General features: G+C 43.0%; 1 protein-coding gene across 1 annotated transcript; it reads right to left on the bottom strand.

Annotated features, from left to right (window-relative positions):
- Positions 1–5,461: 5,461 nt before the first annotated feature.
- Positions 5,462–6,299, bottom strand: lrrc18b (leucine rich repeat containing 18b). The gene is made up of 2 exons (XM_041963402.1): positions 6,042–6,299; positions 5,462–5,932 (listed from the first exon to the last, which is right to left on the bottom strand). The coding sequence occupies exons 1-2, from the start codon at positions 6,297–6,299 to the stop codon at positions 5,462–5,464; spliced, it is 729 nt and encodes a 242-aa protein (XP_041819336.1).
- Between the last annotated feature and the right edge of the window lie 7,068 nt (positions 6,300–13,367).

The raw sequence follows: 13,367 nt of genomic DNA, 5'->3' as shown, positions 1-13,367 counted from the left end.
GCTGCTTTGCTCAATGAATTCATGTTGTCAGCCGGTTCCATGTTAAATGGTGCAACAAATATCATCACTTCCTTTTGTTTACTGATCGATCAAATGGCCTTGTGGCCTGCACACAGCACGGAGGCAGGACAGCGCCACAGAGACAGCTACTGAGTGCCTGTCGAGTGAATGAGTCAGTGATGGAGTGTGAGTGAACATGGTGTTAGCATGTTAGATTACTGAAAAGCCACCAAAAGGACTGGATTTATATCTGTAGGGGAGAAGGGATGAGTTTAACATTACCTGCGCTTAATTACCCTGGAGCACAGATAATATTTTATTCCCCCAATCCCCCTGTAATGTAATCCTGTCCCATAATCGAGGTGTGTTGCACCATCCTGCTCTGCAGGAAAATGAACTGCTTCACAAAAGAGGTATGATTTCCAAGCAGGAGGCAGGAGTCGATGGTGCAAATACATCTTTAGAATAAACTACGCGATTGTGTGGATTTACTGTCCGCTTGGCAACTGAGCTAGCGTGCCGACATTTAGCAAGCCAGCTATCTGACCCTGTGAGCATCGCTACATCACCAAGCTTCCAGCACCACCCGTTTTGTTGCAAGGACACTCAGATGAACTGCGCTGTGCAGCACATGTGCGAGCGGGTCATTCCCTGCTGTCAGATCCCTGGAAATGCCTCGACATGCATCACAGTTATTGCTTTATGATGCAGGGATGGAACTTGTGAAGCATGCTGGAGTTGCAGCCGCTGATGTTTCCCGTAATAATGGTGGTCATCACTCCCTCGGTCCCATCAGTCCCCACCGAGGTCAAATAATGTCACAGACGATGAATCGTGCTCGGAATGCTAACAAGTCCTCAGGATCCACAGATTTTAGAAAACCTTGTTAAATATTGATACTGAGGATGATTAAAATTTCATATTGGCAGAGAGGGGCTGTGCTACAACAGGCCAGTGGGCGGCTGCTGGAGGTGTGAATGTTGACTTAGCATTACTTATTGATCGTCACCGATGGGCCTCATCAGTTACTGGCAGTGACAGAGAGGCTGTATTAAGAGTAGCTTTACCTACTGTTAAAATCACATTTTATTTCCATAGGACAGTTTATATTAATAAGACTGGAGCTGGGTAATATTACAGTAAATACCTTAAGATAACATAATTTTGAGATGTTTCCATACTGTTATACTGACATATGATGTTGATTAAAAGGATTTTGCATTAATGTGATGAAGAGCCATATTTATCTGGTACTTCCAACCTTATTATATCTATAAACACTTTCTCAACAAAGTTCTGAATATATATAATGCAATAGAAAACTACATATACCTTGACAGAGGGTTCTATTCATTGTCCCTCCTGATTTACACAAACAAGTGTCACAACTATGTTTGAATGTGTTTAAGTATTTGAAGTAAAGCCATATTAAAAAGTCTATTTCCAAAGACGTGCATGAGGAAATGTGTATTTATAGTTGATGCTGCTGTGAGGAGAGGCTTATAATAGGAGTTTGCCTTCATCGTACATAATAATATTAAAGCCTGCACCTTTCATGGTTTAATAAAAAGCTTAATAGAAATGTTTAAATCTCATACACTCTAGATATCTGTGTTCCACTTGCAGTAACAACATAATAATGAATAAGTAGAAGATTTTTTATCATACTCACATTGAAATCTTAAAGCCTTTATATTATAGTATTAATCGCTCTCATTCATCGCTCTTTGACGAGTAACGGTCCAGTGACTGAGCCCTCATCGTAGAATTTGGAGCTTGTTAAGAGAGTAGTGTGACTGAGTGAAGACACAGCAGACAGTTGTTTTCCACTGAGGTCTGTCTGTCTGTCTGTCTGCCCCCTTTACCCTCCTCACTACTCTGCCACTGACAATTAGCGCAGGGCCATGACTTCATCCACTAATGGCTGCGAGACGAGCTGACAGCACACACACTGTGGCGTATGCAATATGGATGGAAGCCTTCTGCCTGTCTGACTGCGTGCGTGTCTCTCCCTCTGAATCCTCTTCCTCAGTCCATTTGTCACGATAGGGTTGCTGTTGCTGCGTGTAAGCAGTTTTCAGTGGCCGAGCCGCTCCGGAGGCTTGATGAAATTAGTTGACTTTAAAGTCAGTGTCGGGAAGTGAATACTCGAGGTTTATAGAGAGGTGAGGTCATGAAGCCAGATCACAGCTTCTAGCCATTAACTGTAATTCAGTGCACCCTCTCAGTTATTGGTTTGCACTGAAAAACGTCAGCTAGTATGTAGCTGTTTCTCCTCACCCAAGACATCCACCCACACTCTGTTCTACTATCATCTTTCCAACTTTATAGCGGTAATTTCTGCCGTCTGAACGGCAGAAATTACGTCTTCCTCTCCATTCTCATAGCTTGACACTCGGTTGACCTCATAAGGTGGGTTTTCTTCCACCTGTTTTTATGCAGCATAAAAAAAAACCTGAGGGGAAACACTAACAATGGGTGTATCGCAAAAACATTTCTCAAATCAAAAACTGAAACATGCAGTAAAAGCTATATTTCTGTGTTTTCTACATTGTTTTTCAGTAATTATGTCATCTAGCTGCAGCCTCTTTTTTCCTGTGATGGTTTAATGGTATCTGACAGGGAAATTGGCGCCGCCAGCTGTTTGTCTCCACATAGCAACACCAAATAATACCATAACGGTAGTGGATGGAAAAGCACCTTAATTCACATTTTCTTTTGCCGCTTTTCTTGAAATTCTGTTAAAATTTGCATTACATTTGGATGGAAACCTGGCTTTGGTCTGTCAAGCTGGTGAGGCTCAACCCGCGACTGTTTTGGGAAACAGTGTTTGTGAACAACTGCAAACAGAAATACTGAAAAAAACAAGAATATTAGATTTTTTAAAAAAGAATTTATGATCCCTGACTATAAAAAGTGGAGCTAGCTTCATAGCAAGGTCCAAGAGCGATGAGAGGTGATGTTGTAATATAAAAGTAGCAAACACGCCGATACAGTCCCTGTGCTCTTAATTAGCATATTAATGCTCATTATTTTGTTTTCATGGCCCACAACTTTACTGCGATTGTTCAGTCTCATTGCTCTCATCAACCTCCTTTCCAGACGCAGGAGGCAGCTGTTCCAGCTCCAGCTCCATGTCTGATGTGCTTACACATTCACCACATCAGCTTCCACGAGTTGATCTTATGTCTGTGCTGTGATTAGTTTGTTGTTCTGCCCTCATGTAGAAAAACAAAAATGAATGAATGAATGCAACTTTAAGTCATTTGTGTTCTAATCATGTCAATATGATTTTGAACTGAGCTGGACATCTGTACAGCATCGCAGCGGAGGCCCAGCTGATGGCTTGAAATTAATGTGGCAGATGGTACCTTTGATAAATTTATCCATAATTTGTATAGAATGTTTAGCTTATAGAAAGGCCCACGACGGCTTTCTGGGTTCCTGGTTTCATTTCTTATAATGTAACAACGTCCAAGCGCCCTCTATCTCAGCCAATAAAGGAGCCAGGGCCATCCAATCAAAATTAATTAGATTCTATTTGTGGCCACATCGCTTTGCTTCTACAGCAGTTCTGTTTCTTTCATTCCGGCTGCCTGTGTGCGTTTGGGTGATTGACGTACGAGAGAGACTGGGGGGTGGGCGGGGGACACTGATGGAACGGCCGAGGAAAAAGAAGCAGGGGCAAACAAAAAGACAGCACATCCGAATGTGTGTGAATTGATTTTCAATAGCACTGACACAGCCTGTGTGTGTGTGTGTGTGTGTGGAGCGTTGCTCAAAGAGCATTCGACTGTTCAGCTGGAACACACCTCCAGCTACAACTGCAGGTTCCCATGGTTCCCGAAAATAAATAAACAGATATAATACACCAGTTGAAACAGCCATTTTTGTCGTCATTGTTCATCATCACTGAATGATTTATTTCTGCTGTCCAGGAGTGGATGAGGGGTAAACGGAAGACATGACTAGATGAATAACTTGTAGATTTTTAACCTCAAGCTCGGGAACAAAGACGCATTCATGCAGCTGCAATGATGTGGTGTAAACATCATTTAACCAGGACAGAGGATCCAGGAAATTCCTAAAAATGATACTGCACAGCACTAAAATCAGCCTGCTCTGTTTTAAATGGTGGAGTTATTAAGATATTCTATAAGTTATCATCAGGAATCGGAGGTTCATCATTTAAGTTTTCTGGTAGTTTCTAGGGTTGTAGCTAAAAGGCTTCTATTGCATTTCCCTCATTTGTAACGTTGCTTAGTCTCACAGTATGAATGAGTCAATACTGGGCTGCTTGCTTCTTAATGAGCCTATCTGCTGAGATCTTAATCCAGTCTACTCAGCACTCTTCAGACCGGCGATGTGGTAAAAACCGGGCGACGAGGGCCTCTGAGGTTTCAGATCGTATTGATCGTTTGCGTGGACATAGTGAGGACAGTGAAAATGAGGTGTGAAGGACAATAATAATCTGATAGTAATAAGATAAAGAGGAATAAACAGAGGACAGAAGCTTTGGCCTCCGGCCTCTTGCAGCCGTGGTATGTGGTGATTTTCAATGTATGAAGGCTGGGAAAGCCAGGCAGGGTGTCGGTCGAGGTCACCCATGATATGTGACTCATGAGGTGAAAGTGGAGGACTTCTGTGTGAATGTGATTGATCCTTTTTACTCCACTTCATTCTGGCAAAAGCTGCTAAATGCTCTGCTATGTTCACCAGCTAGTTGCTAACTTTAGCTGCTGTGTAGTGGTGCTGGGCAGGTAGAGTACAGTGGGGGTTTTAGAGCTTTTTTTTCCTAAATATACAGTAGCTGCTTATACTACGACACTGGTGAGAGTGGTAAGAATGAATCAAAACAGTATGTTGGGTGCTGAAGACCAAAAGTTTAAAGACGTTGTTAAGTTGAGTTATCCGTTATGACATATGAACTTAACGAGCGATGTTTATCTGTCATTAGGTCTCGATGTGTATACGTGTATTTTAATGTGTATACTGAAGTGTTTGGAATGAACAAATCAATAAAATAATGACCTCCACTCTCATTATGCTCATGCTTTTAATTGATTGCATATGATGTGCAGAGATCAGCACTGCAGTCAGAAACAGTCAGAAGCTTTGACAGAAAGGTTTGACTGAAGTGTTGGTACTCAGTGAGTCTCTGCTGCCCTCTAGGCCACACATGCATAGTTACATAGTATTTATTGTTCATTCATTTGTTAATTTCCATGCAGCTAAGATCTGCCTGTGTGTCACACTTACACTGTTTTTATACATCACGTGATCATCATCGTGTGCATCATTATCTAGTGGATGTTAAATTAGGCTCCTTACTGTACTTTTCAAGACAGCAGATGGAGCTGATGGAGCTGTAACAGTATGAAATCATGTCACATGCCTGAGCCGACAGCGAAGTGAATAAAAGTTGTATAAGGATTTGAAATTTCTTCCTGTGAACCGATCTCTACATCTCTCTACCTCTCTGGGTCACCAAGTCGGGTTCGCATTTGGGCTCCATCCTTGCTGCCGCGTCCACCAGCTTCCTCCTCTCGGTTTGGCACTTATCCAGGCATTCCTCGCACAGGAAGCTCCCCTTTACCAGGTAGAGCCTCTCTGTTACCATGAACGCCTGGTGGCTGGGCGCCTGCTCAGCGAGGATGGGGTTCCTGTCCAGGTTGACCCTCTCCAGCTTGTTCAGCCTGGAGAGGCAGCCCGGGACGCGGGTGAACCGGTTGTCAGAGAGGCCGAGGTGGCGGAGCTCCTTTAATGCGCCGATGGAGGCGGGAAGAGCCTCCAGCTGGTTGAGACCCAGGTTGAGAGTGTGGAGCTTCTTCAGCAGGCCGAGCTCGCTGGGGAGGCTTGTCAGGCGGTTGTTGCACAGGTTCAAAATCAGCAGGTTCTGGAGCCGACCGATGGTCACAGGGAGCTGCTCCAGCTGCAGGAAAAACAAAGTCTGTAAACATAGCATACAGTTTCAGATTTCCTGGAAACTGTGACTTTCTGTGTGGCTCTTGCTTTTTTTTTTGCTTTATTGTCACACTCACATAGTTGCTGTGCAGATCCAGAACACGGATGCTGATAAAATGGTCAACGAAGTCCGGGACCTTCCTGATCAGGTTCCTGCTCAGGTCCAGTTCATCCATGTTGGACAGCTTCTGGATGCACTTCGGCACCGTGGTGACCTCCTTGAAGCTGAGGTTCAGACGGTGTTTACCGTCCGGTGTCAGCTCCACGCAGTTCAGAGCCACCTTCAAGGTGATTGTCTTACTTTGAGCCTGTCTGGTTTTCTTTCCCTTGGCCATGCTGCTGCAGGGACATGCAGGATGGCGACGGGGTCTGTGGTTAACAGTATTCAGTGATGTGGTGTGACAGAGGAGCTGACAGTGGAACCGGTCTGCAGGATCATGTTACCCAACACAGTCGAGCCAGCTGAAAGAGTAGACAAAGCTGAGTTTTACCTTCCTCCTTAAATAAAATATCTGTAACATTAACACCTATTGTTCCAGGACAAAGCCAATGAACTGACAATGTGCAGCTGCCTTATTCTAGTGTATTTACAGTTTGTAATCAGTGTACAGTACAGACTGTGTTCTGCTTTAAAATAGCTTGTTAGGAAGACTGACTGTACTGTCCTGCACTGAATAACAGTGACTGTACTGCAAAATATAATAGAACAAAAACAAAAAGAGAAGAGGAAACGTTTAAGATTAAAGTCAATGGTTAATCAGCTGTTTTAAACTCACTTCATGCTAATAACTTTATAATCAGGAATCTGTAAAGTCTCACCAGCACAAATTAGTTGGCTTCCTCAGATCCAGCACTCTGAATACCAGGAGAGAGATGATGGGAAGCAGGCTCCAGTCATGCTGTGCAGCTTTAGTGGCATTTGAGTATCTCTTTCTCCAGCCTGAGAAATACACTCGACATCAAGAGGCCACCAAAGATCGCTATAAACAAAAACTAGTCACAGTGTTGTAGTTAGGCGAGGAAAGAGTGGACATGTTGCACAGTGGCGTTCAGAGAGTTTGCAGCTCCTGGACTCAGTCGGCCATACGTGGGATTTGTTTGCTTTTGTTCCCAGGCAACTGCTGTTTGCTCTCAGTAGACTTCATGGCTGTGAGCAGCTACAGCAGGGCACTTAGCTCTTTAGTGGAAGAAGTTTTAAAAGATTACAAAAACAGTTTCTGGGATTGTTCTCTTTCAAATAAAAATCACATATAAAGGTGTTCTATACATACAGCCCGAATGTTGCTCTGCTGTTTGTAAACAGTTTGCAGTCAGACCTTTTTTTTCCCAAGCTGTGATGTGATACAGCTATCACACTGCTGCAGCGATCTCTCTCTCACACAGACGCACCCATGCATGAACACACACACACACACACACACACACACACACACACACACACACACACACACACACTGTCAGCAGTATGATGTATCACATACTGTGGTCACACCTCAGACGTTACTCATCTGTGACCTGTGTAAATTTAGCCTGGCGCATTTCATATGATGCACTTTCACTTGATGTGAAAGCCACACAGTACCTCCTTCCTGCCAGTAGGTGGTGCTGTTTTTGTATAAATCACAGCTGAGGTCGCAGCTGCGAGGTGAAAGATCTCTGTGATTGGATTGCTTACTGTTGTTAAGGGTTAAGGTCAAAAATGTGTGTGAAATTGTTTTTGTGAACTGTAACGAAAAAAACAAATGAATTCTACTGTTTGTGATGAGAGACCTGGTCACAGTCTGACAAGGTCCTATTCAGGTTGCACTTTGACACCACCACTTTTGACTGAGTGTTTCCAGTTTTACCAGGAAGTGGCATCAGGTACATGATGTCGAGATAAAGAGACACAGACAGTTTAATGATGAACTTGAAGAGGCTCGCACAGCTAGCACAGCTAGGTTAGTTTATTCCGCTATAGAAAAGGTGACAAAGACTGGAATAACCATTTCAATTATAAGACCAGTGTGACCACCAAGTTAAGAACTATTTTGTTTCCAAAGTTCCATTAATGGCCAATCAGAGAACAGAAAAAGAGATGCAGAATGACTCCATCAGCTTGGTTTAAAGGACTAAAATGGGCTTTTTTTCATGCAGGGCATTTTGACATGTCACAGAATAGAAACAGCACAGGTCAACATAGTAAAATAATTTCAGCAGCTGGGTGCTCTTGCTCACAGACGTGAAAAGAAAACATGTCACAGGCCTTTTTTCTCAGGTTGTGCAGCAGATGGAGCCTACTGCATGAAACCAGGCCGGCTTGCTTTGTTATTTTTGTAGTTGAGCTACAGAATAGCACAACTAGTGCTGATGTTAGAAAACTCTGTCACACATTAGATTAGTAGCAGTACAGTAGTGCAGTAAGTAGAGTACCTGATTAATTGGAAACCTCAACATGTTTGTCATAATCTGAGCTTGAGGCTGACTAATTATTCAAACCTGGTTATATGTTGAGGTCTGCATGCGCCCCCATCCTGAATTTGGGTTAGGGTTAGAGGGGTATATCATATGCATGTAAACACGCACTTGGATCATGGCAGTGAATTATAATCCCACAGAAAGTGGAAAATCTGTCTGGGTTAGGGCTTTGATTCCACTATGCCTGTCAGAGGAAAAGTAGTCATGGTATGTCATGTAGAGCAGGAAAAAGCAGCCACAAAATGTTTGAGCTACAGACAAACTCAAACGCTTTTCACTTCCTTCTTGTTGCCTATGTCCTCCACCCAGACCTGCCCATTTGTTGCTGTCGGATTTTCTCTTTTATTCATTATTTGTTATTCTCCTGAAACAGCAGGCGACAGTATAACATGGTCTATAAGCCTGAGTCATTTCCCTCAGCTGTGTGAAATACAGGTCAGGAGATATGCAGGTCACACTGGGGGAAATGGTGCTGAGAGAACTGAGTGTGCACACAGCAGTTCAGATTACAGCTAATGATCAGATATGTCTGTGTGTTTGTGTGTGTGTGCATGCACGTCTAAGCCTTTTTCTGCATGGCACAGAGTGGGCGAGAGAGGGACAGAAAGATAAAGAGAGAGAGGGAGAGAGGAAAAGAAACAAAGAGAAAAAGCTGCTCAAGTAAAAGTAAAAATGATCATCTGACAAAGCTTCTCAAGTTAGAGTATAAACGCACTCGGTCAATAAGCCACTCAAAGTACAAGTGACTTGAGAATATTCACAGGCAAGTGACTTTGTGTTTTAATATTGTTTAGTGTGTGTGGGCCTAGAGATCTTCACAAGTCATTTTAGTCAGTCAGTCCAAGCCAAGTCTCAAGTCTTTGACTGTAGTCCAAGTCAAGACTCAAGTCCCTAATGATAATATAAGTGTTCCACCTGCTGTGCATCAGGTTTGAAACAACCTCTGTGCAACTTGGTTATTTCTAGGAAATGTTCTTTTCTTTGCAGGTTAATTATCTGTAATTTAGCTATTTTTGGTTGATACAGTTATGTTACCAATTTGTTTTAATCTACATAAAGGTATTCATAAGATCACTTTAAAATATTATACTTGCAGCATATGATTTACCTTCTCCATCAGCATAGGTACCCAATACAATATAGTAATTCCCAAAGCATCTGTGAACATAAGCTCAAGATAGGGTGAGATACTGTAGCTAAGCAACTAATTAACCAAAACTAGGTTAGCTTGGGTTAGCTGCTGTAGCTCGAAAGTTAAACTATAAAATCTGGTTTAGACAGGGTTAGCTAATGTAGCTAATTGGCTATACAGCAAAAACTAGGTAAGATAACGGAGCTAACCAGCTAAACATCAAGAACCAGGGCAGGAACAGGCCCATCAAGTCTGGCCAGCCAACAGCAGCAAACTCATATTATGGTATGTCTCACATGAGAAATCTTTCCCATCTAAATGTTTATGTAGAATGTGTAAGGGTTCAACACTGTCATGACGATTAATGATCACTGTAAAACATTTTAAACGTAAAAACAACATAATTAGAACAAGAGTTATTGGAGATGCGCCAGTTGAATAGATAGCATTTCCTTAGATCAGGATCAGATCTAATGGGATTTTAGTGTTTCAGTGGCTTCCTGTACAGACAAAATCCCAAACAAGCCTTTTGCAGACTCAATCAAACGTACAGCAACAGAAACAGCGACCGTAAATCAAAGAGATACAGAAATAAAAGTAAAGGCAGACCGCTGGTGTCATGTACGTCATCATCCTTGTATTTCATTTACAAACTTGTCAGCAACCGTTTCCTGTGTTTCACTCACTCATTTCCTTTCTTCCTTCCTGTCCTCTTTCACAGCTTCTTGACAGAGTGTTGAAGCGCTCTCCTGCTGGTCTCCACCATGGTTTTATACACAAACAATATCAGTGTCTTGCTTTTGCTAGTTTGTACAGATACATTATACTGTCCCCAAAGGCTTTGGTCAACACCTGAAATGTGTGAGGTTTTTATATCCAGCGGTGCTGTGGTAAAAGACTAAATATGGCATATTTTTAAGATTGGAGATGCTGATGTTGATCAGATTTAACCTCATGGCTTTGTACAAAATATCATACAGCATATTTGTGTTCAAGTTACTTTTCTGGTCAAATATACTATCACTGCCTTTCATCAGCTCTGAGTTCTCTTGAGAAACGTGTTTGATCTAAGAAATAGAAAAATACAGTCATAGAAATCTGACTCAGAACCAGATGCTTGAAACATCACTTGGTGAAACACAAAGCATCAGCGTTTTGACATAAAACGCAACACGCAGCAGATTTATCTAAAGGATCACATGGCACGCATGATGGTAAATAAGTCACTGAACACTTCTCAGTTTTTCTCCCGGTGTCATGCTCTCACTTCCCTTTAAAAATGCTTTGCTTGGACAGTTTTTGAGAACCAGAAACTGCAAAGGAGAATAAAGCTGAGAGCCGGAGTGTCACGTTCACAGAGCCGCTTGAATTGCAAAACAAGATTGTGCATTTTACACTAAGTCAACCTTTATGGGATATTAAAGTGTTAAAAGAAACACACCAGAAATGTGAAATGAACCACCAGCTGAGTGAAGGCACAGGGGCTTTGTGATCCTTCCTCTCTGGGATGCTCCTGCATGTTTCGTCTTCCTCATGAACCATTGTTCAGGCCCTCCGATGCAAAACAAGAGTGAAGCAGCGTGGGGCGAGTGATAGCCGGTTGGACGTGTTTAGGAAAGCTGGCACCGCGAGGGCAGAGACGTTGGCGTGTTTATCCAAGCTCTGGATGGATGTGGCTTTCCTTTCCTCTAACTACGGGGCCGTTGTGTTGACTTTGCTTCAGGGCTGGAAGTTCAAAGAGCTCCTTTCGTTTGTGTAAATGTTTGTCCGCGTTCCGCTGAGGGAAGCTGAGGATGGACTTGCACTCGGCATTTGAGAAAGTGTTTTTGGGCGGGTGGGCCATGTGGGAGTTGCTCGCATGCGATGACAGTAATGACTGGGTCAGGATTAATCTGGTGACAGTCAGCGGACAGAAATGTCTTTGACTGTTTCAGAGCCTGATTATAAGACATGAAGTGATCGGTCTTCATGAGCTTCCGCTAACTCACCAGATGAAATTAATTTAGCTGTGTGAACACATGCAGTAATTAAAAGCACATTTGTGTAAACTGTAATATAAGAAGCCATTTTTATGTACTGTATGCTCATGTTGCCTTAGTATTGTGTTTCCTTTCCAAATGTAATGTTCTTCATTATTTGATTCGACCACACTTTTGTTAACGCTAAAATGGCCAAGTCATATTAAGCTTTCAGCTGCTATGAATCAAAGAATTGAATCTTTTCTCCCTAAATGCAGCTAAGTGGATTTCCACCCACCACTTTTTCTGCAGTATTTCAGTTTGTGCATTATAAAAACAGAGCAGATTCACCAAATATTGGATAAGATCTCGAAGTAAAAACATCAATACAAGCAAAGTGTGACAAAGTGCAGTGGAAACAGACTTAGCGAATAAATCACTACGTACGGGGAGCATGAAAAATATGAATGAATTCAGAGCATGCCCAGTCTGTCCCGAGGATCATCGTCAATCATCTTGCCATCTGTAGGTAAACACAGTTCACCCCGTTCTACAGAATGAGATTGTTCTCCGGCTCCATCCTTCCTCCGCTCCCTGGCAGGGAACTCAGGAGGAGAACTGCTGAGCTCTATCGGAGGCACGAGGCGTCATGGGTTTATTTTTGTTGGCCAACTGTTGCATTGAGCCTCAAAGTGAGTGTTTTTGTTTGCTTCCTGGGATCCAGAGGAGAAATTTTTTCTGCCTCCTTGGTGGAGGTTTAAGCATTTTATAAGTTAAGCATCTAGTAATTGTTATGGATTTTTAGGAGTCTGTTCAAGAACATATCAAACCACAAAAGGCTAACTAGGCCTAAATAATTTTATTTTTATTTGAAACAAAGCCAAGCTCCACTGTCATTTGGAAACCTCGTCCTGACTTCATCAGCTTCATCACCTGTAACTGTCTTGAAAGCCGCTGCAGTCTGATGTTGTCATTTTAGGAAGCCAGCGGGGTGAAAGGCAGCCAGCCGCTGAGCCTGAGACAACATGTTTCTTATTAGTTCTCCTTGGCCTGCAGTCCCATCCAGTCCATCATACCGCAGCACTGAGAGATGACAGTCGCCCTCGCTGCAGACTAATAAATCCTGGAGTGAAATGCCTCATCAGCTACTGCGTCTGTCAAACACATCCAAGTGTGAGACGAATATGAAAAGCTGCTGGACTCAAAACGAGAGCAGATACCATCGTCCACTGGCACTTCCAGCAAAGGTTGAGATAAGAAACCAACCGTTTAGCTGATCTGCAAAGGGGGAATTTTCAGAGCTGTTTTGTGTATAATCATCCAAAAATGAGCTGCAGCTGTTTTTCCCGGTGTGATCTTTTCGAGGCTTCTTCTAAGATCCTGGAAAACAAGTCCTCTCCCTCAAACTTTACTACAGGGCTAGCACAATGCGTATTTTTAAACTCACTGGATGTTTTTTAGTGTGGTCTCGCTGCACGGGCCAGTCGATCGCTTCCTTTAAGGCAGCAGTTTGTTTCTCCCACGCTCTCCCTGTGTATTCCTTTGTGTTTTACAGAGGGCCAAACAGCCAGAAACCCACTGGGTCTGGAGGCTTATGGGCAACGTCCAACTGGGCCTGGCTGAAGACCTGAACTGTGTGGTTTGCGTGGATGTGACCTTAGAGCAGTGCTGTATTCTCACAGAAGAGATCAAGGAGGAAGAGGTCACTCTTCCAACAAGTACTGACCATTCAGCACTGGATGCTGGACCCGAGTTTCTGACAGGACATCCAGTTCTGAGGCTGAATCTTACTCCTACTTCCTGCGATTTGCACTTGCTGCAGTCTTTCATTATGAACTCCTTTTTGCCTCGAGGGC

The sequence above is a fragment of the Chelmon rostratus genome, chromosome 21 (assembly GCF_017976325.1).
Source record: "Chelmon rostratus isolate fCheRos1 chromosome 21, fCheRos1.pri, whole genome shotgun sequence".
Classification (NCBI taxonomy): Eukaryota; Metazoa; Chordata; class Actinopteri; order Chaetodontiformes; family Chaetodontidae; genus Chelmon; species Chelmon rostratus.
Note: the sequence above shows the minus strand (reverse complement) of the source record. Positions and strands in the feature narration are given on the sequence as shown.

What these genes read in the sequence shown, in the direction of transcription:
- lrrc18b (XM_041963402.1), bottom strand. Translation starts at nt 6,299, where the DNA reads ATGGCCAAGGGAAAGAAAACCAGACAGGCTCAAAGTAAGACAATCACC. An exon ending in TGGATCTGCACAGCAACTAT is followed by an intron (nt 5,933 to 6,041) that starts GTGAGTGTGACA and finishes TTTTTCCTGCAG; the next exon opens with CTGGAGCAGCTCCCTGTGAC.